The sequence below is a fragment of the Corvus hawaiiensis genome, chromosome 3, assembly GCF_020740725.1.
Source record: "Corvus hawaiiensis isolate bCorHaw1 chromosome 3, bCorHaw1.pri.cur, whole genome shotgun sequence".
Classification (NCBI taxonomy): domain Eukaryota; kingdom Metazoa; phylum Chordata; class Aves; order Passeriformes; family Corvidae; genus Corvus; species Corvus hawaiiensis.
Window position 1 is genome coordinate 3,962,066 of NC_063215.1, and position 27,837 is coordinate 3,989,902.

General features: G+C 43.4%; 1 protein-coding gene across 1 annotated transcript in view; it reads left to right on the forward strand.

Moving 5' to 3' along the window:
* PKHD1 (PKHD1 ciliary IPT domain containing fibrocystin/polyductin) overlaps positions 1 to 27,837 on the forward strand; it is a 244,172-nt gene that overhangs the window by 63,117 nt on the left and 153,218 nt on the right. Inside the window, exons 36-37 of the mRNA XM_048299521.1 lie at positions 13,570 to 13,720; positions 24,609 to 24,821. Coding sequence (XP_048155478.1) covers positions 13,570 to 13,720; positions 24,609 to 24,821 — 364 coding nt within the window. The remainder of the gene's footprint in view (positions 1 to 13,569; positions 13,721 to 24,608; positions 24,822 to 27,837) is intronic.

A 27,837-nucleotide genomic window follows, 5' to 3' on the forward strand; every position in this document is an offset into this window, starting at 1 on the left:
TGTTGCAGAAATTGAGGTTTATCCATGCTGAAAGGACTGCAGATGCTGGTCACTGGCAGGGCTCCAAGCCAGTGTTCAATTTGAGGTCTGGAAGAGGGAGTTTCTGGATTGTCAGGTACATGAGGGATTTGAATACAGGTATCATGGAAAACAATTCTGGGGGAATTTCTGGATTGTCAGGTACATGAGGGATTTGAATACAGGTATCATGGGTAATAATTCTGGGGGAGCTTCTGGATTGTCAGGTACATGAGGGATTTGAATACAGGTATCATGGGTAACAATTCTGGGGGAGTTTCTCCAGGTGGTGATAGCTGGCATTTCCACCTTTACCTACATCCTCATTTGTGTGTGTGCTCTAGGATGGTACCCAACCCTCTCCAAAATGAAATCCACCTTTGGAATATTACTCAGCACATGTCTGCATCCTTTAGCACTTGAATGCATTCAGATACTGGGGTAAGGATGTGCCAGCAGGGATCCTAGAGTAAAAGGACCCTGGATTTTATATCCTGCCAAATAATTAACAGGCAGACAAATGTGTGTGTGGGAGGGCAGAGACTGAAGGCCATGGAGTGCATTATTGCAGGGGATCTGCATTCCCAACAAAGATGAGCTGTTACAGCCCTGTTACAGACAGAGGGATGGCTTTACATCACAAACAACAGCAGTTTGTGCTTTCAACTCAAAGGCTTCTCAGTTCAGAGAGCAGTGTGTTGGTGGAGAGGTTCTCTCTCACGCCAGCCTCTCATCTTGTTGTCTGATTTGAATGAAGTTTGGGTTAAAACCTCTTGAAATGACAAGACTGGTTACTGTCCCATGATGTGTGTGATGCTCTCTTCAGTGGAGGCGTTCTTATTCAGGGCAAGTGGTTCAAAGTGCACTAAATTAACTTTTGCTGCCTTCTGGGTTCTGTTGTGGTGTTATCTGTACTCCTGAAATCATCTATCATGTGCCACTGAGAGCTCAGACTACTGGAAAAAAAAAAAGAATTAAGTAGATGGAAGTGCTGTTCCATAGAGAATCAGTTCTAATTTTAGCTACATAAAATAAATGTATTAAAGTGTACATATCTGCTGCAGACAGGTTCTCGTTTGGAAGGCGTCTTGTGCTGGGAATGTTCTCCTGTCTTTGTGCAGCTCCTTGCACAGTAGGGTCAGAGGCTTTATCTGGATTAATCACAGTTAAATAGACACCTCCGACTGCAGGAAAATTGCGTGGGTGTTCCCAGTGTTTTAAATGCCACTCAGTGCTCAGATTTCCATTAGGTACTGGCAAATTCAGCTTGGAGTGGAAAGGTGGCCTTTGCTGAGGCATGACGTCTTTCTTGCCCCCATAACCCGGTGATACCCTGTTGCTTCTGTGACATTTTCTGTGCAAGTCCCATCTTCACCTTTTTACCTTTGTGGCAGATAAGTGTTTTTGATGATGACAATAAAGATACCACGAAGCACTTTTATTCTTGGTTGCCCCATCTGGGCTGCGCGTTTGATCTGAAGGGCCAGCGTTCCAGTCAGATTGCACTATCAGATGGAGCTGGCTCTATTTCCTGCATTATTCTTCCTGGCTGTACCACATTATGCAATTATGTTTGCATTTAAACCTGAGCACTTACCTGTAATGATGCTGTGGCTCAGTACATGATACATTAGAGCAGCAGATAATGCACACAGATAGGCTGAAGGCAGCATGTTGTTGATGTGCTAAAACTAAACAGGACACTGAGTTTAAAAGTGGGCTCTGAAAGCTCGCAGCTTGGGAGGAGCTGTTCCAAAAGCTCACATTACTGAAATAACAGCTGTGCAGGGTGAGATTCTCTACCTGAGGGGCAGGTGCGGGATTGTCTCCTTCGCAGAAGTCAAGTCAGATACCAGCACTGTTTGTCACTGCCACACACTTCTACAGGAGCAGGAAAGTCTTGGTGGCTGCTGGGAGTCCCAAATCCTGCATCCCTATAGCACAATGTGAGAGGAAATGATTTTTTCAGGACTTAAAGGAAGCTTAGAGGAAGGCTGGAGAGGGACTTTTCATAAGAGCATGGAGTAATAGGACAAGGGGGAATTGCCTTAAGCAAAAAGGTTTTTTTAGATTAGATATTGTGAATAAATTCTTTGCTAAAGGGTGGTGAGGCCCTGGCACAGGTTGCTCGGAGTAGCTGTCGCTGCTCAATGCCCGGCAGTGTCCAAGGCCAGGTTGGATGGGGCTTGGAGCAACCTGGGGTAGTGGAAGATGTTCCTGCCCATGGCAAGGGGTGGAACAGGATGAACTTTAAGGACCCTTCCAACCCAAACCCTTCCCATCGTATGATGCATCCTAGAGAACTGACTGTGCCTCCACTGCTGGCCAAGCCCTTTACACCTCATTACACCTGCAATTATCCCTGTGATGCAGGGACAATTTTGAATGCTGCTGCCCTGCATCAGATCCTTCCCTGGGTAGATGGTCGAGCCCATTCATAGTCAATGGCCCTGATGCTTTGGTTGAGGAGATGTGGATGCAATTAAGGCAGAATCAATGTTTGTCCTTGGATTGTGTGGATTTGCTGCCTGGTTGCTGTATTTTATGCATAGGACAGACCAAGCTGTAGCCTACATACAGAGTTTGCCCTCTTCCAAGCACTTTTCAGTCTTTGCCTGCTAAATCACTGCAAACCCTCTTCAAGCCAGGTTTGCAGTGGAGATGGTTTGTGTATCAGTTCACCTGTATTCCCCATGTTTCCATGGGAGCTGTGGGAAAACCAGAGGCTGGATCCCACACCAGTGCTCTGACCGTCACATCTGACTCAGGGCTCTTACAAAGGGTCTAAAACACAAGGAGTTCCACCTTAGATTGAGGAATAACTTCTTTCCACTGAGGGTGTCAGAGCACTGGAACAGCTGCCCAGGGAGGATGTGGAGTTCCCTCTCTGGAGACATTCCAAACCCACCTGGAGGTGTTCCTGTGTCACCTCCTCTGGGTGACCCTGCCTTGGCAAGGAGCTAGGACTAGATGATCTCCAGAGGTCCCTTCCATCCAAAACTACTCCGTGATTCTGTTTATTTTCCTGCCTGATCAAAAAAAAATCATCAGCTCTCACTGGCACTGTTGGGGTGGACGAGCCTCACTCTTCCCACCCCATTTACTGTAGCACCCATTCAGAAATCCTGCTTGCTGACACATAAGCACATAATTTGCTTACTTTTCCTGCAGGTGGTCATCAAATTGTTGAGCTAATCTTTGCAATATTTGCTCTCAGATTAGTAAGTGTAACTCAAGATCACTCAATCGGGAGACAATATTCGCACAGTGCAAAGGCTGGCACAGTCACTAGGCTTGGTTATCCTGCTTGTGTAAACAACTTGATGCTGTAATTTTCTCATTACCATTAAATTGCTGTTCTTAATTTGTCTCAGAAGCCTCTGTACTCTGAGAAATCGCTGGTTTAGAGAGATGTGTAAATTATGTGTGCCCTTTAACAGTGTTCTGGAAAGGAAAATGCAGTCCTGTTGAAGCTAAACTGGAAAGTGACACTGAATTCCCCAACGTGTTTACACTCACAGGATTGTCAGGCAAGTTGGGCTTAAAACTCTGCACTAGGATAGTTTCCACTATAATAAATAATCTGCCTCTGAATATCAGGCTGTAAATGAACATTGGAAAGATTCTTGTGAATTAACAAGAAGTTACCAGGCAGAAAATAGGCATTCCTTGAAACAGGGCTCTTCATGTGCTCCCAGACAGTTCCTCTGCTTCCCAGGGTGTTTTCTTTAATATTTGAAATTGAGATTTCTGATTTTAGGCTCATCCTCCCAGCATGACCCTGAGAGACCCAAGAACAACACTTTAGACCTCATGTGAGTGTGGTAAAGAGACAGGGACCTTCCCAGAGGTCTCATGGTTTGTTTAATTATGGAGTGGATTAATAGTGTTCATATCCCTCTGTTATTTGGTATTTCACATGGAATTTGGGTGAGTTTTGTTGCCTGTGTGTATGAAGATGGCTCATCTATACCTGGGATATGTCTCCCTGACAGCAGTGATGTCTTTTCAGTGTCCTCCCTATAAAAACACCATTAGATTTAACTAATCCTCCGTGTCCTTAATTAAATACCTCTGGAGCAAGGAGCCTTACCTTCTGTGCTTTGAAATTGCAGTGATTACTCCCCTGCTGAATAAACCTTTTTCTTTTTGGTTGTTGTTTTTTAAGTGGCTTTGCTGGTTTTGTTTGGGGTTGTTTTGGGATTTTTTTAAACAGGAATTAAGCTGTTTCTCATGCCATTGTCCAGTTGCAAATTGGCTTGAGACTGACTTGTGCCATGGCCTCTGACCTCCAAAACTGCCCACTCATTTTTTTCCTGAACTAATCAGCTCGATGAACTATTTACAGTTGGCTTTTGGGTCTTCTCACTGCTTCTGCGGCTGCCCCTGTCTGAGTAATTAATGATGCTGTGGCTTGTTTATGGTCTTGAGTTACTAATGCTCTTGGCTGCAAATGCATTTTTACCTCTGGGACGTGCCAGTTTCCTGGTTCTAGTCCCACCTCACCAGCCCAGGTCAATTTTTTGTGTGTAAACAGATTTATCCTCTAATAGTTTGGGAGAGACTAGGGTCATTCATCAGTCCCATAGAGAACATGCCCAGCCAGATTCTTCCCTTCTTGTGCCTGTGCAACTCAGCAGAAGTCAGAAAGATTTCTGCAGGACAGCTAAAATTAAAACAAATATGAAAAAGGGAAAAGTAATCCTTTGTTTTTAACTCAAGCAATCTCAGTTAAAAATAAAGATATTGGATAATGCATCACGTGTCCAACCATGAGCCCAGCCCTGATCCTTGTATCAATGCTTATGGGAGTAATCAAAGAGGGGCCTGGTTGGATAACCCCACCTGCATTTTGAAGCTGGAGTAATGGGTAAAAAGAAGTTACACAGCAGCAGATGATGCAGACAGTGATAAAAATATCACCTTGTGGCCTCACAAATGATTTGTTGCAGGCTTGTTCTGTCCCAGGCAGTCATGTCAAGAATGCTAAGTTATTAGGGAAAACTGAACTTGCTCTCCTACTCTCTCTGGAAACCTCTTACATACTCTCCATGCAGGTGTATTCAGAAACATTCTGCTCATTTCCATCTGTGGTTTATTCATAGCTACAGTTCCTTCCAGTCTTCTTGGGGATAATGTTGTCTTTTGGCATAAATAACTAATTTTATACAGAGTATAGTTCTCTAGATATCTTGCCTTCTCCTGTTTCTTTGGGGATTTTTTTGGGTTTTTTTTGGGTTTTTTTTGGAGGGGGTGGTGTTATTTGTTTGTTTGTTTTTTTAATTGTCTAAGGCTACTTCCTTAGTGATTTGAGACTTGAGCACAAACATTTCTGCTATTTTTGGAAACATTTGTTTCTTAAACTGGAAGAAGATGGTCCCATTATCTTTCTACCTTTGTGCCCAGTTTGGTTACTGGTGTCTGCTCAGGCTACCCATGGAAGGGATTTTTGGGGTGTCCTGAGCAGGGCAAGGACTCAGTGATCCTTGTAGAACCCTTCCAACTCTGGATATTCCCTGATTTGATGAAACAGAAGGGATAAAGGTGAATGTGGTGCTTTCCCTGAGAGGATGGAATTAGATTTTCCATTTTCCAGAGGTTCTCCTTTCTCTTTTGCTTTCTTCTCCCTCACATCCAGCTTGGAAATGCCTTGATCAATGGCAAATTTGGAGAACTGTAGTGATGTGCACATGAATAAAAGTCCTTTAAAGTGTTGCTGAGTACATTGTAGGATCCACTAGACTGCTTTGGCACTCTGATTTCCAAAGAAACTCAGTATAGGCTACTTAAATATTTGAAGGCAGCTTCTCTGGTATTGCTGGATAATCAAGAGAATCCTTGCAAATAATGGTAATTCTTATAATCTGGCTTGTTTCCTTTTTTTTTTATAGTGAAAATTGGTCTTTTTGACATGGGGGGGGGGGAAATTCCCTAAAGAAATGTTCCCATTGTGCTGCTTTGGAGCTCTTTCCTGGTAGTTGTTTGCACCTGTAATGAGCATTAAGTGGTGCCCTTTGTCCTGAGACTGCTTGGAGAAGTCTTGGGAACTTCAGTCTTAAAAATCATAGAATTATTTACGTTGGAAAAGATCTCCAAGATCATCATGTCCCTTTCCCCAGCACTGCCAGGTCCACCACTAAACCATGGCCCCAAGTGCCACATCGCTGCGTTTTTTGAACACATCCAGCGATGAAGATCCCACCACTTCAGCCTGTTCCTTGACCAGCTTCAGTCTAGCCATTCATTGATTTCATAGCACAGACAGTTAAATTCAACTAATTTCTTTTTGTAAGTCCAAGTCCATATATTTAGCTACAAAATGAGGCATTGCATTGTGCTCTTAGTAGAGAGAATATTTTTTCTTGCTGCTTTATACTTGGTTTTGCACAGTATAAGATATTTTCTGTTCTCTTTGGGATGACCCCTCCCACAAAGCTGTATATATACCTTTATTCTCTCGGTGAACAAAATTCTTATACACTGCAGGGAATAAAAAGACAATTGCAAAACTCCTCTGGTTTTGGTTTATGTAGAAAAAGCACTTTCTTTTACACTGAGTGGTGAAGTGCAGGCAGGAGGCTGTTCTTAAACAACAGGATGAATGAGAATCCTGTAACTGTCTTGGGGATGCTGCTGTCATACAGAGGAAGACCTCCCCATGCCAATTGAAATTCCATTGCTTTTCAGTTGTGCTGAGTATTTTTCAGTTAATTTGGCAAAGGGTTAGAGGTGTGACAAGCAGGAGAGGCAGGGACTGATGCCAAGAGACAGGTTCAGCTTCTTTGGGCACTGGGCAGCATTTTGCTTGTTAATTCTACTGACTGTAGCAAATGACTTGCATTTGCATCCCTTTCAAGTATGTGTAGGAGGGAGGAGCCTGGACCAATTTGTCTGGTTTAATTATAGATGTTCTACCCACCTTCCTAATTGCTCCTTCATTAAGAAGTAGCTTGTTTCTTTTTTTCCCCAGGAGCTAAAGATAATCAACTTTTGTTTGTTTCTGTAAATATTTTTTTTCTGCCCTTGAGGAGATAATTATTTCTATTGTTGCATGAAGATGGTGGCCAATACAGGAGGAATAATTAGAGCAGATGGCTGAAAACACTTCCCTTGTAAAAGACATCTAGTATAATAAAATACCTCCCCTCCTCTTTTGTCTCCTCCAAATACATGTTTTTCTTTCCTTCAGGTGGATGGGAGTTGGGTGAGGGGATGTAAATCTTTTCCTGATGTATTAAACTGAGGAGCTGTCAAGAGTTCACAGCCTGGAAAGTGAGCTCCCTGTATCCATCACTGAAATTAAAGTGTTTTCAAACGTGGTGTGCAGTCCCGGGTCTGTGGCGTGGGGAAATCTGCGCTGCACTCCATCACTTGGAATGTTAACCTTGTCTCTCTGTGGTGACTGAGGACAGGAACACTTGCTCTCCGTACTCGCTGGTTAAATGGCAATCTGTCAGCACCAAGGAAAGGCTGCTCTTGTGGGTGTCAATCTCTGCTGTGTGGGCAGCATTCCAAACCTTTGATCATTCATGGATGTGCTCGCTGGGACAAGGGAAACTTCCTCCTGCTAAAGATTGCAGGAACCACGCTCTGCTCCAGGTCCTGTCAGCTGGGTCTGGGGGAAAGGATAAAACTGTCTGCTGGGGGTGGAGTTGGTGGGAAAACCCTCCTGATTTCAGGTTTCTCCCTCTGGCCATGCCACAGCTAACCCTCAGCTGGAACACACAGCCTGGAATCATGGAATGGTTTGGGTTGGGAGTGACGTCAAAGAATGTATTCTTCCAACTCCTCTGCCGTGGGTAGGGACATCTCCCATTATTCCAGGTTGCTCCAAGCCTAATCCAACCCACCCTGGAACACTTCCAGGGATGGAGCAGCCTCAGCTCCTCTGGGAAACCTGTGCCAGGGCCTCACAGTAACGAATTTTGCTTTAAAATCTAGGGAAGAAGGGAGAATATTGAGCCCAGCAGGAAGCAGGTCTGTGTTTAACTACATAACTGCTTCTTGGTTTGGTTTTAAAATTTCTTTTCTGGTCAGAGGATGAAAGCTTTTGTCTTTGTGCCTGTTAACTGTTGTTGCAATCCTTTTTTGGGGCAGTACTCTAAGCAAACCCCACTTAACAAATTGTAAAGTTACTCCAAAGTGTGATCAAATGATCTACACTGTGTCTAAACAGGAGTTTCTCAAACCTTTTAAGCCCAAACCTTGCGTTCTCGTATCCTTCCCATTTGTGAATTGTTTACCAGCCTGGGTGGGAATTACAAGTTTCTCACTGCTATTTATTCATTTGTTGCAGTCACTGCTGCTGTTTCTGAGCCCTGGTAGTTACAGGCACAAGCTGAGAAACTGATACTGAGAGATTGTGTCCCCAAAGGCTGACAGAAAGGCAAACCCCGCCTGGCTGACAACAGCAGCAGCTAAAACACATAAAATGGAAAGAAATCTGCCTGAAAAATGAAAGAAGAAGGTGCAGTAGGCAGGAAGGGGGTAAGATGCTGAACTGCAAGGAGACTGTGTGTCTTTTATTGTATGCTATGAAAGTGTTATTTTACTTTTACATAATTAATTATTTTGGAGATGTGATTGGGAAGGAGTTGATACCCCCTCAAAACTAACCTGTGTTATAACAAGCTATGAGCCTGGTACACAAGGTTTGGACTTGATATGAGTTGTGCATAAAATCCTAGAATATTCTAACCTGGAAGGGACGTGCAAGTATCATTGAGTAGAACTCCTGGCTCTCACAGGACACCCCAAAAATCCCCTCACATGCCTGAGAGCTTTGTCCAAATGCTTCTGAACTCCCTCAGGCTTGGGGCTCTGACCTGGGGAACCTGTTCCAGTGCCCAAATTCCCTCTGGGTAAAGAACCTTTTCCTAGCAAATAAAATTTGCTGTATGCATGACACACTCCGAATGGATGTCAGAGTTGGAAAGCACTTGCAGGACTCTGTTCATTGAATTTTCAGGTCAGATCCATTCCCTTCTCCTTCTGCTCTTTGGTGCTCCAGGAAGAACTACTGGGGTTTCTTAGGGATTCCCAGTGCTGGTGATTTCCCACCCACAGGAGGTTTCTGCCCATATTTTGCAGTTTGGTTCCCTACTGAGTTTGTGTCGTCTGCTATGCCAGATTCAAAATATGAAATGTTGCCAGTGTGGGTTTCCTATCAATGTGTGATGTGAGGGCACACCGTGCAACAGTTTGGGCGATGATTTTACATGTTCAGTTCAGGTTATAATTGCTTATTTAACTCATTAAATTGTATAAAATATACACCTGGAAGAGACTCATGCCCCAATTTATCTACTGGTTGTCACAAACCTTGCAGGACTGCAGCATCTTTGTGGTCTTGCTCCTCCTGTTAAACCTTGTTGAAATTGGCCACATTCAAGTGTGAGCTGTGACAGTGGCACAGATGGCTGCAGAGATGTTATGGTCTCATAATCTCTGTTTCCTCCAAATCATCTTTCCAACTCTGGTACACACTGAAGCCAGAGCACGGAGCTGCCACCTCACTGCAGCAGCTGCCACAAGCAAGCTCCAGCTTCACCATTCAGGGTTTGTTTTATGCCAGCTCCTCTTTCTCCCATCCTGACTCTCAAACTCCCTGCCATTTTTCCTGAAGCTGGAAAAAGCACAGGAGGAAATGTTCAGCACCAGCGGCTGACACGCAGCTTTCCTTGGCTCTGCAGGTTCCTCCTGGTTCTTTCAAAAAGCACACGTGGGGTGGGCACTCAGCCGCAGCCCTGGCACTTGCAGCTACTGCTGCTCTTCAGGCTTACTGGGAAGTATTTCAATTAAACACCAGAGGTCAAATACAGGGTGCCAGGCAGGGGAAGAAAATGGAAAAAGAAAGAGTTTTGCTTGTCTCAAAAAAAACTAGTGAGAGGGATGTTTTTATCATGCTCAGCTGCAGGCAGAGGGAAAGGCACTGGAGTTTTTGCGCAATGAAGATGTTTAGGACATGGCCATACAGTTCTTTAAGAGAAGAAATGATTGTCTCAGTGTTTTTTCTTTGGGGTCTCAGGTTAGTGGGTCCATTCCTGTGGTCACAAGAGCATGCTCAGACTGCAGGGCTGCAGAGCCCCCCATGTCACCCTTAGCACACAGAGATGGTGGCATTTGGTGCCTGTAGGGTCAGTGAGGGATACAACCAGTTCCACACTGATAACAGATCAACTAGACAAGACAGCAGGGAAACCAGAAGGGCCAGGGAAGAGCATGGGTTTCTAGAATTGTGACTCTGCCACCCGCCCTGCTTGATGAGAGGTATGCAATTATTTTATGTGTTAGTTCATGTTATTTTACCATGGGCTGCTGAAATGGAACTGGATGTAAACACCACCACCATTCAGCAAAGGAACTTAAGAATTCTGTTGCAGTTGGAGATTGAACTGTGTTTTTCTCCCAGGAAACAGGGAGGGTAATCCTTTGGGATTCACAAAGTCGAGGAAGGCTGTACTTCACTGAGGTGATTCAGGGCAGGTGGCCGTTTCACTAAACTTGCATTAGACCACACCCTCTTCTCTCAAAAGTCTTAAGGAAGTGCTTTTTCATCTTAGGGAAGGGTGCAGGATTGCAAGAGAAGGGTCACCAAACAAAATTGTTTGATGTCTTTCCTCAATCCTTACACAGCTGCCTTCTCTCTAACCCCCCTGTACCTTCCTCTGTGCTGTGGTAATTTAAAATATGTTCCTTGACCAAACCCCCTTTTCTCCTCCTAAAACAGATTCTTTGGATTTATTCTCTCCATGGCAAGGGAAGGGTAGTAAAAGTGCTTATAAACAGCTCTTGGTCTTGTGTTATTAGCTGAGTTCATCTGTTTAATTTTATTTATGAAGAAAAAAAGCACAAATCAGAAATCACTTGAAAGACACAGAGGCAGGTTTGCGCCTGACGGTAGACTAAGCCAGTCATTTTCTAACTGGAAGCCTTTAGGTATGGACTGGGTGGAAAAAGAGAATTTTATGACCTTGATTAACTAATTTTATCCCTCTGTGAGGGTGGTGAGGCCCTGGCACAGGTTGCCCAGAGAAGCTGTGGCTGCCCCATCCCTGGGAGTTTCCAAGGCCAGGTTGGATGCGGCTTGGAGGAATCTGATCCTCCAGAAACATGAAAGATGTCCGTGCCCATGGCAGGGGTTAGAATGAGATGATCTTTAAGGTCCCTTCAAACCCAAACCATTCTGGGATTCTGTGATTGCACTGTCATGTATGAATACTGAGACTTTTGTTCCAGATGGAGTTGGTAGAACTGAACAGGTATTGAGGCCAGTAAGAAGTGGCAGCAGAAACCGATCAAGAATAGCTCAAACACTGATGTTAGGTAGAGGGAAGCTTAAATGAAGAACTACAGTGTTTTCTAGTTAGGAATCTTTAGTTGCCATCTTAAAAGAAAAAAAAGTCAAATTCAGAAGAGGAATTTATTCTTCTTAACTCTTGCAAGACTTCTATCAACAGCTCACTAAGTGCTAGCACGTGGTGCTAGGAAGAAGGTCTGGTACATTCCTTACACCCTGTTTGCCCATTACAGTTAGTTGCAGGATTCTAAGTGACTTAAAGGCATTCAGCAAACCTTCTCAATGAAGTGTTCCAGTGGATGCCACCATTTCACAGCTGCATCATCCAGCGTTTTGCTGATGGCATTGGCAGCATTTGTTCCAGACAGGAGTTTATGGAATTTGTAATTTTGTGCTACTGTTGGCTTGATAAGCAGTGTATGCACCTTTCTATGAACTGTCCCCTCCTCTGAGATAAAAATAAGTTTAATTAGCTGTTTTTCAGTGGATCTGTTGTATATTTTATGAAACCTGCTTCATAGCATTGTCACTGAAGAGCAATTCACAACCTCGCTAGAAAGATAGTGGGTAAAGGCATCTACCCTTTCAGCTGGAAACTTGTCCTAAATCTCTGAATTATATAAATATGTGTTTGCAACTAATGAAAATTAAACTTGTCCTACTACACTTAGCAACTCAGGAGTAATTTTACTTCTGTAATGATGAAGTGGTTTACTCCCTCTGACACGAGGATTTTAGCTCCCAAGAATTTTTCACTGCATGTGCATTAATGCAGTCCCAGGCTTCAGTCTGAACTGAACCAAGTTAATTCCATTTGTAGAGAAATCATAGAATGGGTCATATAAAATCCCAGCATCCAGCCAGTGTGGATATCAACCAGGTGTAACATTTAGCCTGGGAACCATCACCCATTCCCTGGTGTAAATAATTAGAATCATAGAATGACAGAATGGTTTGGGTTGGAAAGACCTTAAAGCTCATCTTAAGGTCCATGGGCAGCGACACTTTCCACTGGACCAGGTTGCTCAGGGACAGCACTATGGGAAATATTCTATAAAATATCCGGCACATAAAGCTTAACCTGACAACAGCAGAGTAAAAGAGAATAATGATCATAACACCCCCATTATTGATTCACCTCAGCTGCAACTCCTGAGCAAAAGCTTTAATGCACTCGATGTGCTCTGTTTGAAAACAGAGTAACTCTGTTTTGCTTTTGTCTTGAGGTTATTCTTTCCACTGCTGTTTCGGATTAGCACAGCCCAGTGAGGACCACAACTATTTCCATGTCTGGTTCCCCCTGCCCCCACCTCAGATGAGTTGAGGATGTTCTTCCTGGTTCACATATGAGACTAAATAATATGTTTTGGATGTCTATGTCCACACTTTTGCACACGTGTCCAGGCAAAAATATTCACAGATTCTTCAAGAAATTCACCATCAGGGCCCTAAACAATCTGGTCTAGTGGGAGGTGTCACTGCCCATGGCAGTGGGGCTGGAATGAAATTGTTCCAGCCCAAACAATTCTGTGATTCTATAAAACCTTCACTGCAAAGTACATGCTTGAAGTTTAGAGGTGAGGAGGAATCTTTAAACTCAGGCATAATTTTACCATTCTGCACACCATGAGACAGTCTATTAGCAGTTTTCAAGTTATTCAGGGCTTTATTTGGGACTGCTGTGCTCACCCTCAAAGCAGAGGCAATAATAACACTGGATAAGCTGAGAAAGCTAAAAAGGTATTTGAGAGGAGGAATGTCTGTCTAAATGCGGATGAGCGGCAGGAGAGCCTTTGGAAAAAAAAAGCTCTAAAGCAAAATACTGCCCATCCAGCAGGATGTTTTAATTCTGAGCTCTTCAGGCTATTTTTATGACATTGCCAGGAAACAGCAGTGCAGTTCTGCTTTTTGGGAGGCAGAGAGAGACACACGCCAGGAAACCTGTGGTCGGTCCGCAGCCAGACCGGCAGCAGACCCCTCATTCCCCAGACCAGAATGAGACAAGGGGCAACCCCAAACTGTGACAGGCATTCCTGAAGGCCAAGGACCTCTCCAATGCCAATATCCCTCTATTCCTTTGCCTTACCCAGGATCCCTCTGGAAGTCAGCTTGCCCAGAACACCGTGGAGGAGATGCCAGTGCCACGCTGGACATGGCACTGGCATCTCCTCCACTGTTCCCTGTGCAAACTGACTTCTGGAAAGGTGGGAATGGGGTGAGCTTTGAACTTCTCTGGTTCTTTCTCTTTCCAGCTTGCCCTCCAGTTCTGTGGCCGGTGGGACGAGGACTCCAGCTGGCCTGCTGGCCACCAGCCGCGAGATGGCGATAACGTCACGATAGAAGAAGGCCGGACCCTGCTCTTGGGGACCACCACGAGCGTCCTCAACCTGCTGCATCTCAAAGGTCTGCAGGAGGGGGGTTCGGTGCTCTTCCTCTTCCAGGGCTGGGGTTTCTCACGGCCCTAATCTCTCCTTCTATTCCCCAGCTCCAGCATCAGAGGAGACACCTGGTTGTTCAGGCTGAGCCTGCTCTCAGTAGATGCAAGGGGGCAGTGATGGGGGACAGGGCAAGAATTTAATTATTCTGTGTGCAGAAGCAATTGTTTATGCTCTTTGAGGCATAATGACAATATAAGCAAAAAGGCCTTTTTTCCCCTTTTTTCTTTCCCCAGCCAAAATTTCTTCTCTCCCGTGCAGTGTTCAGTGATAATGGCACTGCTGGTAACAATAATCACCTCTGTTCTGATCGGCATCTTTGAGGCACGTGTGTCACAAACCTTTACAAAATCAATGGCATTACAGAATTGCAGGTCACAGCTGTCGAATGCACTAAATAATCCAAAATCCTAGAGAACAGCTGGTGGGCAGTAGGTAAATAACTGAGCATGGTTATGATGGGAAGCCCTGGATCTGCCAGATTTATGTAGCCATACATAGACCCAGAATAAGTGTGAGAAATCTCTGTGGGTGTCAAAGTAAGAATTCAAAGGACTCGTAATTCCATGCCAGAAATATTCCCCCCTGGAAGCTAGGTCCTGGTTGTGGAAACTGCTGTACACATGCCTGGTATTAAGGGAATAAGTTGTGCTGGTGAAAGTGCTTGCTCAAAGTTAAGCCTCTGCTGAAATAGAGCTCAAAAAATGAAAACAGGAGTTTTTATATGTGTAAAAACTTGGATCTTTGCTGATAAAATTGCTTTTATACCAAAATGATATTAAAGGCACTAGTTTTTCATTGACATGATGGTGAAACTCATGCATTTGACAGTTATTTTTAAATTTAAATTTGAATGATAGTTCCATAAAGATAAATCTTTGCAAGTTCATCTCTATCGTGAGAACATTTCCAAAACTGATTGAACATGCTCAGTCAATGTTCAGAGGTTTTCAAGACTTGCTACATGAGACATCATTCCTGCTTAAAAACAAAATTAAAAATCAGCTGAGAATTTGAGATTAAAAAAAGGTGAAACACTTTGGTACAACTTTTTTCCCCAGTGAAAATCTTAAATCTGTGATTCAAGATTCTTTTTAGATTCATTGTGATTATGACATACTTTAGAGGAGACAGGTCAGAACACCAGATTCCTTTTGGCTGCAAATCTGGATGAAGATTTTGGGGCTCAGTCACTGACTTTGTGCAGAACTGGGGCACAATATTGGAGCAGAAACCCTCTGAACTTTGGACCTATTCAAAGGCTCATTTGATCTATGAGTCAGCACTCATGAAGCTACCGGAGCTCTGATTGAATTTAATGAAGTCTGGAGTAGTATCTTTATGGCTTTGTCTCATCTGACATTCAAATCATTCCTCCTCTTTATCATGTTTTCCAAGAAGTCTGGTTTATAATGTCAATTTAGTTAGAAAAGCAGCATTAGAATATTCCAGATGTGATTATATTCTCCAATGTTTTGTAGCAAACAGAGTAACCAAACATTTTACAAACAATAACCTCCACGGGAATTTTTTATCTGAGTTTTGTGAAGTTGCCTGTTGCATCCACTCCCACTTCCATGGGTTCTCTGGCTGTTTACCCTTGGTTAGATTTGGAATCAAGACATGTCAAGATCTACTCTGAAATAAGGCCAAGATTTATCTTTCTTCACCTTCCCTTTTTTTAAGTTGTCCAGCACAAGGGAGCTGTTTGGGGTCCTGTATTGATAGAAACACGTCACCAAAGACTTGTTCATCTTAGGAATTATAGACACCCATCTCAAACTGAATCACAGGTGATACCTCAGAGCAGCAGCTACCAACTCCCTGAGCACATCAAATAATCAACCACTTTCCCCAAGTGCAAGATGGGCATGGCAGTAAACCCCTAACCCCCAAGGAAGGTGGAAATATGTCCTTTGACTGAAACATCCCATTCCTATTCTACCTGGAGAGTTTTTCTTAGTCAGTGCTGGAGAATGGGATTGAATTGTAGCTCTACTCCCTTTGGCTTTCATGACTCAGCATCAGGCTGTCTGTGCACTCTTAAGCTGAAAATAAAAGGCTTTGTGGATGAAAAAACCCTGTAATGCTACTGAATCCACTGCTGCTACACTGCCCATTTTCTGGTGCTGTATCCAGCAAACCCAACACAAATTTACAGGCCCATTGATTGAAATTACCCTTCTCTTAAGACACCACAAGGATTTTGAATACTGCTCTGTGTTGTCTCCTTTTGATGATTTCAGCATTGCAGGAATTATTTAGAGTGTTAGAACAAGGACACCAATTTCACATGCAGTCTTAAAGTGACTCTTCTTTGGCTGTATTAATATATAACTCCAAATACACAGTGGTTCTGGGAATGGCCAGACTGTCTGGGCAGAAGATCTGGAGGTCAGAACAATAGGAAAATAGGATTAGGCAGCTGGGTTCTGCTCACTGCAACAAGGGCTCAGCAGTTTCTCCCTCCTCCTCAACAAGCTGAGCATGAACATGTGGATATTGAGAGTGGAAAGTTTAATAGTCTGGCTGTGAAACGGCTCAGACAAGACTGATTGGGGAAGAGATACAAGATAGACTGTAGATAATTCTGTATGTTCAGCAGATTGCAGTTATTTTTGTAATCCTGGCATCACAAGTATGGAAATATTTATGATAACCCAGGACAGATGGAAATTTCCTTTGTGAGGCTCTTATGCTGGAGGAACTTCTTTGTGTTTGATGGGATGATACCTCAGATGTGTTGTTGCCTTTCTTTGAAATTATAGTGGTCTAGGGAGGTCTGGAGACCAAAAAAAAGAAGCTGTCTGGTTTTTCAGGAGTTCCTTGGAGGTGAATTTTGGGGTAACACTGCCAGTACACCCCGGTGGAATTGAAGATCCCCACCTGGGCTGTTGCACTTGCAATGGCAGGTTTGAGGTGGCCACTCTTGCAGGCATAAGGGAGAAGATTGCTTTGATCCTTATAGTGGGAAAGGCTCAATTTCACTTAAAGAATCATTTAGGTTGGAAAAGATCTCCAAGATCATGGAGTCCAACCTTTGACCAAACACCACCTTGTCAACTAGAGCAGAGCACTGAGTGCCACGTGCAGTTTTTCTTTGATTCTCTGACTCTGTGAATATTTTGAATTTCTTGTAATCTACGCTTTGATCAGACTGTGGCCAGAATGGATCCTGTGAGTAAATCTGGGAGTAGGGAAAACACAGATATTGATTTTGCTTGTCTTTTCCTCGCCTTTGATGCCATTAGCAACAAGCATCAAATATTCACTGATACACTGACTTCAATAGTTGTCAAGTAACCTCCCTTCAGTCACTGCTGATAAATATTGGGTTTTAATTCAGTGAAAGAAGGAAAAAGCTTTTCCCTCTGTTTTCTCGTCTATGGCATCAACCAATCCTTAAACTCATTTTTAAATCCCTTGTCAGTAGGCACAGTTGGAACCTGCTCCTGCCATGGTGTTTCCTGTGCCATTTTGAACAATCCATTTGAATATACATTGTGATCCTTTTTTTTTTTTTTTTTTTTTTTTTGCAGGCATTTTCCAGTTCATATTTTCTTTTTTTAATCAGGCAGAGACATTACAATTAAAATACCGTAAAAACGATTCTGGCAGTATTGCAATAAGCATGTTTTTTAATTAAAGAAAGAACATGGGATGTACAAATAGTACCAGCTAATGGGAAATTTCATCCAATGTATTTTTTAATTGAGATTTAAAAGGAAGAAAAGTCAGCTCTATTTCTCTCTGTCACTGTGTGATATTTTCCTACATTGTTATGGTGAGACTTCAATAATCAGTCTTAGAGCTTTAAAATCCTGTCTTTTTTCATGGAAAACCAGTGAAAGGCATCAGTTCTTTATTTTTCAGTACGTTTTTCTGCAGGGATTCAGTGTTAGCCAGTAGTGTGCAACCCGCAGTGGTGGACATTCCTGGAGGAGGGGTTCTAAGGTCCTGAGTCAGTAGCAATTTAAGGTGTGGGTCTTTTCACATCCTCCCCCAGCTGCAAACCCTGGTTCATGTTTGGGTGAGGGCTGCAGGTTTCTTTCGCCATCATGTTCCAGATGGGCTTACAGGATGTATGTTGGACTCCCAGGGCTCTCACTTGCCAAATAAATTGATTTGCTGCAACTTCAGCAGCTCTTGAGACTCCTCTGGGATGTTGCGTGATGAGCAGATCTGTGGAAGCTAATCCTGGCCAAGGAACTGAACACAGCTCTGGCACAGACTGAGCAGAAACCTGAGGCAGCACCAACTCCTTCCTCTAATCACTGTCATGGAAGGAGGAAGTCACAAATCACAGACTGGTTGGGTTGGAAGGGACCTTAAAGCTCATCTTGTTCCACCCCCTGCCATGGGCAGGGACACCTTCCACTATCCCAGGCTGCTCCAAGCCCCATCCAACCTGGCCTTGGACACTTCCAGGGATCCAGGGGCAGCCACACCTTCTCTGGGCATCCTGTGCCAGGGCCTCCCCACCCTCACAGGGAAGAATTTCCAGATGTGCATTTTTTGAATGTCTATCATTTGGGGACTTGAAATAAGTCCCAAGGACCTTTGTTTTCATCATACCTCTGTGGGTGGTGTTTACCTGGTGCCTTCACAAGGTGCACCTGGAAGCTCCTCAGTTAGGTCCCAGATGATGTCAGATGAGCTAGAAGCCACCCTGGAGCGTCCACACCTCTTCCTCACCAAGTCAGCTCTCCCCTTCCAAATCCATCAAAGGTGTTGCTAAGTATCTCAAAGGCCAGCTGAGAGCTGAAGAAATGGAAGGAGTTCTTTGAAGGAGACACACCCATGGCAGCACCTTCTGGGCTGCCAATCCGAATTGCCTCTGCCTGGCTCCTGAGTTCTAAGGGAAAAGCCTCACCAGCTTCCAAGGGAGCACGTGCCATTTGAACAGATGGCTGTGAGTACAGCAAGCCAAAAAACAAAGGCTTGTCAGGCTGGGGAGATGAATTCTGTCTGAGAGTACTGAAGCAGCTGCTGGTTCCTCTCCCAGGAATGGATTAAGGCCTCCATCCAACAAAATGCTGGAATAAAAGCTTAACTTGTGAGTATGTTAGTGATGTGCTGGTGGAAATATGTAAGCATTTGAATTCAGAGCTAATCCGGGATCTGTACCTGTGTGCTGTGAACATGGAGGAATATTTTGAGGGAGGTACAGGATGAATTTTGGACTCTTGGTTCGAGCAGCCTTTTGGATGGGGCCAATATCACAGAATTCCCCTTTGCATCTTGTTCAGCCATAGTCCAACCAGCAAACAACTTTCCTGGCTCATTGGAATGTCCTATGAGCATGTCAACAGGGGGCAGGTGACAGATCCATGAAATAATTAATTGTCTTTCTTGAAGCTCATAAACTCTGTTTTCCTCTTTCTGTACACAGCAAGATTTTAGTTGCTTTGGGATTTTTTTTTCCTGCTTGGAGGCCCCACCAGGGACACCCTTGGAGCAGAAGAATGAGCAGTGAGAGGGCTGCCAGCACACTGAAGCCTTGCGGTTTTAAAGGATCAAGCAAAGCTATTCCAGCTCTGGCAGTGGCATCCTGCTGTTTGCCACTCAGGGATGCTGGCCAGGAATAGAACTTCTGAGCCTGAGCCTGTCTCATGGGAGATTCTGTGGCTTTGTCATGTGAAACACCAAGTGAGAGGAGCTGGTAAGGGCAAGCTGAAGGCTGCGGGGATGTTATTCATGGTCATGGAACAACCAGAGCAGATCTCCCCTGTGATGGGAAGGAGCAGTCTAGGTGAGAGGATGAGCTTTCAATCTGCAAATCCCCTTCCATGCAGAGGAAATTTCCTGTTAATTGAAGATTATGACACAGTAGTGATATATAAGACCATTTTGTTGATACTCTTCTACCACTTGATTATTGAAAAAAAAAACCTTGAGACTATCCAGCACTGTTCTTGTAGTTTGCTTGCTTTAATACCGTATTCGGCTTTACATAAATAAGTAGAATTAAATCAAATATGAAGTGGAAGTGAATGTCTGAAGTAGAACTAAATATAAACATGTTACTTTTATCCCAGCTCCCTAATGAGCTGTTCATTAGGAAAAATATTGACAGTGAATGCAAAGTGTGGCCTCAAAAGATTGTAATAGAAAAGGTCTCCAAATTAAAGGTGTACTTTGGAATGGGGACTTTGCTTCTCTCCAGTTTCAAGAAATCTCTAGAACAGTCTGCATCACAACCTAAATGAGGGAAAATGACATTGTTTTTATGCGTTATGAGAATATCTATATTAGAATTATTTTTTTATTTAAAATTAGGTTTTTGAGAAGGGATATAAGCTGCTGTGTCTGCTAGTGTGAATCTTCATGACAGAGGCAAGAAGAAACTCCCCACACCAATCCTCCCAATCCTCTACTCTGTCATTATCCTTTTCTTTTTTTATTCAGAAGTGCATAATGCAGCCTCTTGTCATAGTTAATGTTTTGGATACCTGAGCTGTGGCATTGCATGAGTCAGTTCATGCCGCCTGACAGAGAGAATTGTTAAAACATTCCCTTTCCAAGTCCTTTACTTTTGAGCGTGTCCTCCACCATTTCCCAAGGACTTCAGGAGGTAAATCTCTTTTCACAAAACCAGTGGTGTTGTAATTATCCTTTCAGCAAATTAAACCTCCCACTTTATTATCAGGTTTGTTTTCTTTAATATTTATTTTTTTTAAATTATTTGGTCTGGCCACTTCTCCCCTCCTGTGGGACAGATGGAATTGCCTTGTTGTTTTTTTTCTTTCTTTTCCTCCTTTTTTTTTCCCTTTGGTAAAGACAGATAAAGAAAGATTTCTTTTCTGTTCGTGCAGAGGTGGAGGCTAATTGCTGGGTTAATTGAGAAGAATGGTGCTTCTGATGTTCTCACAAAGTATCAAATAGCCTCAACATATTTCTCCCCTCTCTCCCTCACTCCACCTAAAGAGACCCATTGAATTTGCACATTACTGTACAGAAGTGATGATGGGCTTAATTGTATTTATTTTGCTTGGTGGGGAGGCCATCATAACAGTGGTTGATTGATTTTTATAAAATCACCCTCAAGGTCATGTGTAGGACTTTGCTTTCCTGCGCAGCCATAACAAACAATTTGAAGGTCACAGCCAAAGGCTTCGTTGAGCAATATTCCTGCTTTCTGCTTTCAGAGAAGGGGTCAAGTGCAATAAAAGAAGGAAGCGTAACTTTTATTTTCTTTTTAGAAAAAGGGGAAGACAACCTTGTAAAGCAGAAACTGTATATTTATTCAGACCCAACAAAAACCACAGAGGGTTAGTGGGACAATATGCAATTTTTGGACAGAAGAATTTGTAAGTTTGGCCAGAGGTTTTTTTACATATAGACTGATAAATGGTTAAATGAGTCCTTCCTAATGCTTTCTTTTCTGTTCTGTGGTGCTGCTCTTCTTTTATCCTCAGCAGTTGAACTTAACTTTTTTCTCTGCATTATCTCCCAAAGACTGAGCACCATTTGGATTTGTCCTGAGAGGTTTTCAGAAGCTTTGCAAAGAGCCAGGTGACAGTGGCATTGTGGAGTGATCATAAGTGTAGCTCATCTGTCCATTTTCTAGGGTTACATGCTGGGTCTGACTGCTGCTTCTAAGGGAAAGCAAAAGAGTCACATACAGCGAATCCCACAATCATAGAATGGTTTGGTTGGAAGGAACCTTTAAAACCATCTTGTTCCAACCCCTCTGCTGTGGATAGGACTCCTTAAACTAAACTTGGATAGGGCTTAAAGCCCTATCCAAGCTGGCCTTGAACATGTCCAGGAGTGGGGCAGCCACAGCTTCTCTGGGCAACCTGTTCTAGTTCCTCACCAGCACCACAGGAAAGAATTTCTTCCTAAAATAAGGGCTTCTGGTGTTCGAGTCGCACCAGCAGAGGTTTAAATTGGATATTAGGAAGAATTCCTTTACTGAAAGGGAAGTCAAGCAGTGTAACAGACTTCCCAGGGGAGTGGTGGACTCACCATCCCTGGAAGCGTTCAAAAAATGTGTGGACATGATGCTTGGAGTCATGGTTTAGTGGTGGACTTGACAGTGCTGGGTTAATGGCTGGACTCAGTGATCTTAGACGTCTTTTCCAACCTCAATGACTCTGATTTCCCCCTGGAAGGGTCAAACTTGAGGCCAGGTGTGCACAGCTCCTGTTGGAATTCCAGCTGCTCCTGGAATGTGGTGGGACTATTGCTTGTACTTGCACCTAGTGCAGAGCAGTCAGCAGCATCCAAGCTTCTCTGACACTCAGAAATCCACAAAAGATATGGAAAGTCTTTGATCAACAGCTTGAAAATTTTGAACGGGAAAAAGGTGACTGAAACTTGGGAAATCTTGTTTGAGACAGAACAGATTTTGCAATCAAAAGATAGGACAACTGTCTACCAGGCCTCCTGGTTCAGTGGTACAGCATGGCAGCAAATTAAAATACTCATTAAAAATTGTATGAAGAGAGGTGGAAACAGAAATGACTGTATTTCACTGGAAACAGAGCATAGGAAGTCAATAAAGACCTTAGGGAAGATGTCTTTTTTTATGTTAGGAGTGAAATAAATCGCAGTGATTTACAGTTCCATTTATAGATTGTTGTGATAAAATTATTAACACTGCTGCTATAAGGCAAAAGTATTTAATAAATATTTCTGTTCTCAGTATGGGAACGAACAGGATGGTAAATTAGATCACAAGAGGAAGATGGACCAGCAGTCCATTTATTGCCAAATAATGCTAATAGAATGAAAACGTTAAATATTCCCTCAAGAATACACATTCTTAAATCAACAGGTCCAGTCTCATTCAAGGGCTTTAAAACTGCTGCTGGAGTAAGAGATCTTGTGTTGTTTTACATGAAACAAGCTGAAATTTGTTCTGGTTCATCACAATCTATGCAGTATAATTTGCAAAAACTCTATATAAAGGCTCAACATTAATACATTTGTACATAGAAAAGTATGTCTAGGGAAAGAGACAATTTACACATGGGGGGTGTTGGTGTTTGTGAGAGCAAACTTGTGGTTCCCAGTGGTTATAAGCAAGAAAATGTGGGATTTATCTCTTTCTTTGATTAAGTGTTTTCTATTAAAAAAATATGTAGAAAGCATTCAAATCTAGAAAGAAAATATTTAATGGGTAGTCCCCATTCAAATACTGGCTTTGTTATAAGCCTAGGAAATGAGGACTAAGTTAAAAGACTTTGTTATAAACTTAGGAAATCAATGAAACAATGAAAGCCCCTCCATGCAAGAATAAAAAAGGAAATCAAGATTAGCAGAATATGAGCAATGGCAAGCAATGATCAAGGTAGTATTTAATCTGTTTTTTATATCAGAACTTCTTTACTTCTTTTTTTTTTTCTTTTTGTCTAAATACTGCAATTAAACCAGATGTCTGATCTCCCTTCATCTTGCTAAGGGTTGGTAGCATTATCACGGAATCATGGAATGGTTTGGGTTGGAAGGGACCTTAAAGATCATCTGATCATCTTGTTCCACCCCCTGCCATGGGCACAGACACCTTCCATTAGATCAGGTTGCTCAGGGTCCCATCCAGCCTGGTCTTGAGCACTTCCAGGGATGTGCAGCCACAGTTTCTCTGGGCAACCTGTGCCACGGTCTCACCACCTTCACAGGGAAGAATCTGTGAGGCAAGAGAGCCAACTGTGTGGTAGGTAGAGAGATCACCATTAAAAACTGCTTCCACCAGTAGCAAGCTGGCTATGGGATGAGCTGGCACAGTTACCAGCTACTTCACACAGAGGGAGCGTGGTAGACCCTCTGTAAAAGGTCTGAATTTTCCAGACTTTGGGAATTTCCCTACTAGCCCCTGGGAAACAAGCTTGACCTAGGAAGGCATATCCCATGAAATGAATGAGAGTCCACTCTGTCCACATCCACTGTAAAGATAGTGACAGTGTCCTACACAGGAGAGGAGATATGAAAGGAGATAATGGAATAAACCATCCTGAGGTGACAGACTGGCATTTTCGGCTCACTCTAGGCAAGAACAAGAGAGGCATTTGACAGAACTGAAGAGCTTGAGTAAAAAAAAAAAAAAGGCATGGAAATGGCTTTTCATGCACTATGCATTTAACCCACAGAATTCATTGCTTCAAGAAGTCGTTGAGACCAAATATCACAAAGATTCCAAAGACCAGTTCTTTATTACTAGCAAATCTTATCCAGTTATACTAATAGTTGGTAGGAGGAAAATGTTGGCAAGGAGATGAAACCTTATGCTTTAAGGCGAAGCTAACCTCTAATTAGGGATTAAAATGAGCTTTTTATGGGATGGGGAGATCAACTCACAGCCAGCTAAGAGGGAGACGTGTCTTATGCTGTATTTGGAAGCATCTGGTTTTGAACAGCAGCTGGAAGAGTTTGCAGGATTAAATCAACCACTGATCTAAACAAGTTGCCAGTTCTTATGTTCCGAAGCCGGTTTCCTCTACCCTCTCCCAGTCACAAGTAGGTTGTAATCTAAAAAGTAACATAATACAAATTAAGTAGGAATATCCCTTTTCACATGAAGTGACTTAGTCGGTTAAAATTGGGATTTTCCAAACACAACTTCCTTCCACTGTGGTTGCAGAGTCTGCCCAGGCTGACTGGCCTTGCTCAAGTCTAGAAATGCAGACTGTTGTAGAATCAAAAAATGGACCGGATTAAACAGGTCTGTAAAAAGTTGGTAAATTCATAGGGGAAAGCAGGGGCAAGGTGGAAATATCACAGAATGCAGTAACATTTTAGCCTTTTAATTTTATTGCAAACCCCTCTGTTTACCTACTTCTCACAGCTCCTTTGACTGTGAGAGAATGACTGGCTGAATATATGACTGTGTTTTGTTCTTCTCTTGTCTTCAGGTGGCAAACTCTTGTTCACTGGACCAGGACCTGTAGAACTGCATGCTCATTACATCCTGGTCTCTGATGGAGGAGAGCTCCAGGTGGGATCCCCTGAGGCCCCTTTCCATCACAAAGCACACATCTATCTCTATGGCAGCCTCCATTCTCCACCATTATTTCCATATGGAGTCAAATTCCTGGCAGTGAGGAATGGGACCCTTTCCATTCATGGTGAGTACATTTTTTTTCTTGTCAAAAGCCAAGGACAAATGGATAACAGAAAACAAAATGAAGGAAACAAGGAAAAAGGGTTTTGGAAGAAAAATAAATTGACGAAACTTTGGTCATGATTCTCACAGAATCATGGAATTGGTTGGGTTGGAAGAGACTGTAAAAACCATCTCATTCCAATTCCTTGCCATGGGCAGGGACATCTTCCACTATCCCAGGTTGCTCCAAGGTGCATCCAGCCTTGTCTTGGACACTTCCAGGGATCCAGAGGTAGCATCAGCTTCTCTGGGCAACCTGGGCCAGGGCCTTACCATCCTCAGAGGGAATACATGCATCTTCCCAATATCCCATCTAACCCTGCCCTCTGGCAGTGGGAAGCCATTCCCTGTGTCCTGTGCCTCCATCCCTTGTCCCAAGTCCTTCTCCAGCTCTCCTGAAGCCCCTTTAGGCCCTGGAAGGGGTTCTGAGGCCTTCCTGGATCCTTCTCTTCTCCAGGTGAACACCCCCAGCTCTCCCAGCCTGGCTCCAGAGCAGAGGTGCTCCAGCCCTCAGAGCATGGCCTCTTCTGGACTCATTCCAACATCTCCACACCTTTCTTATATTGTGGCATAGAAAAATTTAAAGATGGAGCTTTTTTTGAACACTATGAAATATGGGTATAAAATGGCCAGTTTGGTCATAGAATTCAAGTCCAAACTCAGCATGAATCAGAACATTGGTGCAACGCACATTTTTCGAGTTCTTCACTAGTGGGCTATTTTTAAAGGCTCTAAGTGTCACAGAGGAGAAAAAGAAATAGAGAGAAGCCATCTGAATGTCTCATCTTCCTTCTTCCTTCTGAACGTCTCTTCTTCCTTCTGTTTGTGTGTCAACCTTCCTGTTGGTGGACGTTCACACCCTCCAGCAGGGCTTGAACTTCCACCCTGTGCCCTACAGGCAGAGTTGTTGCTGGCTGAGCACAGAGATGTGCGGTTCTCAGTCAAAAATGAAGTCAGGCACCGAGAGTAACATCTGAACACAGGCAGGGAGTGAGTTGCCCCTCTGTGCCATCGTCCTGCCAGCTCACAGGAGCTGAGCAAAGTTGGGAGAGGTGGGGTTGGGAGTGAAGGCAGTGAACGGATGTTTTCTGAATCAGGAGAGAGGAGCAGAGGCTGGGGAAGGAGATCCTGGCAGGGGCAAGAGAGGTGGGGCTGCACCTCAGCACCACATCAGGTGCTCTTGACCCCTTCATCGAGACACAGCAAAGCTCAATTATTTACTATCTGTAAAAGGCTTCAATAATTTCAGTGAAGTGGCTTTGCAGAGCATTTCTACCCCATTTCCTGGAGGACCTCTGTGAAGGAGGGCTATTAAAGCATCTTGGCTGAATTGACTGTCCGTTACTGGCCATTGAGTTTCACACAGTTATCCCAGCCCTGAGCTCAGTAATTCCCCTTAGATTAAAGCTTGCCTTCCAGAAAGGCTTGATCTTTGAGGACATCAAGGGAGACAGAAATCAGCTTTTTCCTTAGAGGCTTTTTCCAGGGGATTAATTTGGTTAATAATCCTTTTTTTTTTTTTCTTTTTAAAGAAAAGTATTGAAATGTCTGATTTGAATTTGCCTGACAACAGCTTTTGCTGCTTCACTTTCTATGTCTTCTGCTACTTTGAAGTGTCCTTCTATCCCTGGTTTGACCCCAGTAAGCCAGGATTTTGTCCTTAGATTTTCAGCAATTTACAGCACAAGCCTTCACTTTTCCATGCTTTTTGTTTTCTAGCAACGTAGGAAAAGCCAGTAGCAACTCCTGGCAGCTGTGCCTCCTGTGCTGCTTCTCCTTTCCACTCCAAGCCTGTATCATCTTTGGCTTGGTGACTCCATCACCCTGCAAACTGAAGACAAACAGGGCAGAGTGCATTTTGCTGTCTCACGTTAGTGATGTGATGGAGAGGCAAACCCAGGCATCCACATCAGTACCTTTGAGTCTTTTCTCACTGATATTTCATCTGTTTTACTCAGTGCCATAATTCCCAGTGAGTTTCCATTCCCTAGGAAAACAAGAAGATGAGGTCTGCAATCGAAGGATTACTTGGATGGAGATATGTGGAGTCAGAGGTGCCTTGACCCTTAGTGGAAACATCTCTTGGTTTCAATTTTTTATAAATTATTGGGTATCAAAAGGCTTGTGTTGGAAGAGATGTTAAAAACCATCTAGTCCACCCCCATTCCATGGGCAGGAACACCTTCCACTATCCCAGGTTGCTCAGGGTCCCATCCAACTTGTCCTTGGACACTTCCAGGGATCCAGGGGCAGCCACAACTTCTCTGGGCAACCTGTAGCAGGGATTCCCCACCCTCACAGGAAACAATTCCTTCCCCATATCCTATCTAAATCTGCCCTTTGTCACTTTGAAACCATTCCCCCTTGTCCTGTCCCTCCAGGCCCTTGTCCCAAGTCCCTCTTCAGCTCTCCTGGAGCCCCTTTAGGCCCTGGAATGGGCTCTAAATTCTCCCTGGATCCTTCTCTTCTCCAGGCTGAACAACTCCAACTCTTATTCTGTTGTTATTCAAAACCAGTTCTTATTCAAGAATTCATATCAATTTCTTATTCAACAAATCCAGAGTAGCTGAGAAGTCACTTTTAAGCTCTGCACAACGCTCAGCCCTAGTGCATGGCTGCAATTATTGTTCATTCAAACCATGTAATCTGCAATTTAACATTGAAGCAGTAGAAGCCTGCTACAAAACATGACAGAAAGTAGTGGGGTCCTTTACTGGGTTCATATTGCTGACATGGAAAAAAAAATCTACTGTTCTGTCTTCAATTTAGCATCAGTCTGGTCTGTGGTATAGAACAAAATGTTGAGCATGACAGCCCCTTTCATATGTATGTGTGAAAGAGGCTGACATGCTCAGCAATATACATTTGTGAGATACATTTATATACAAGAATATATATGTTATCTCAGATCAAAATCATTAAATAAGCAGGTTTCCAAATTCTTGGCTGTCTTGGCGAAGACAGGACAGAGCGCATTT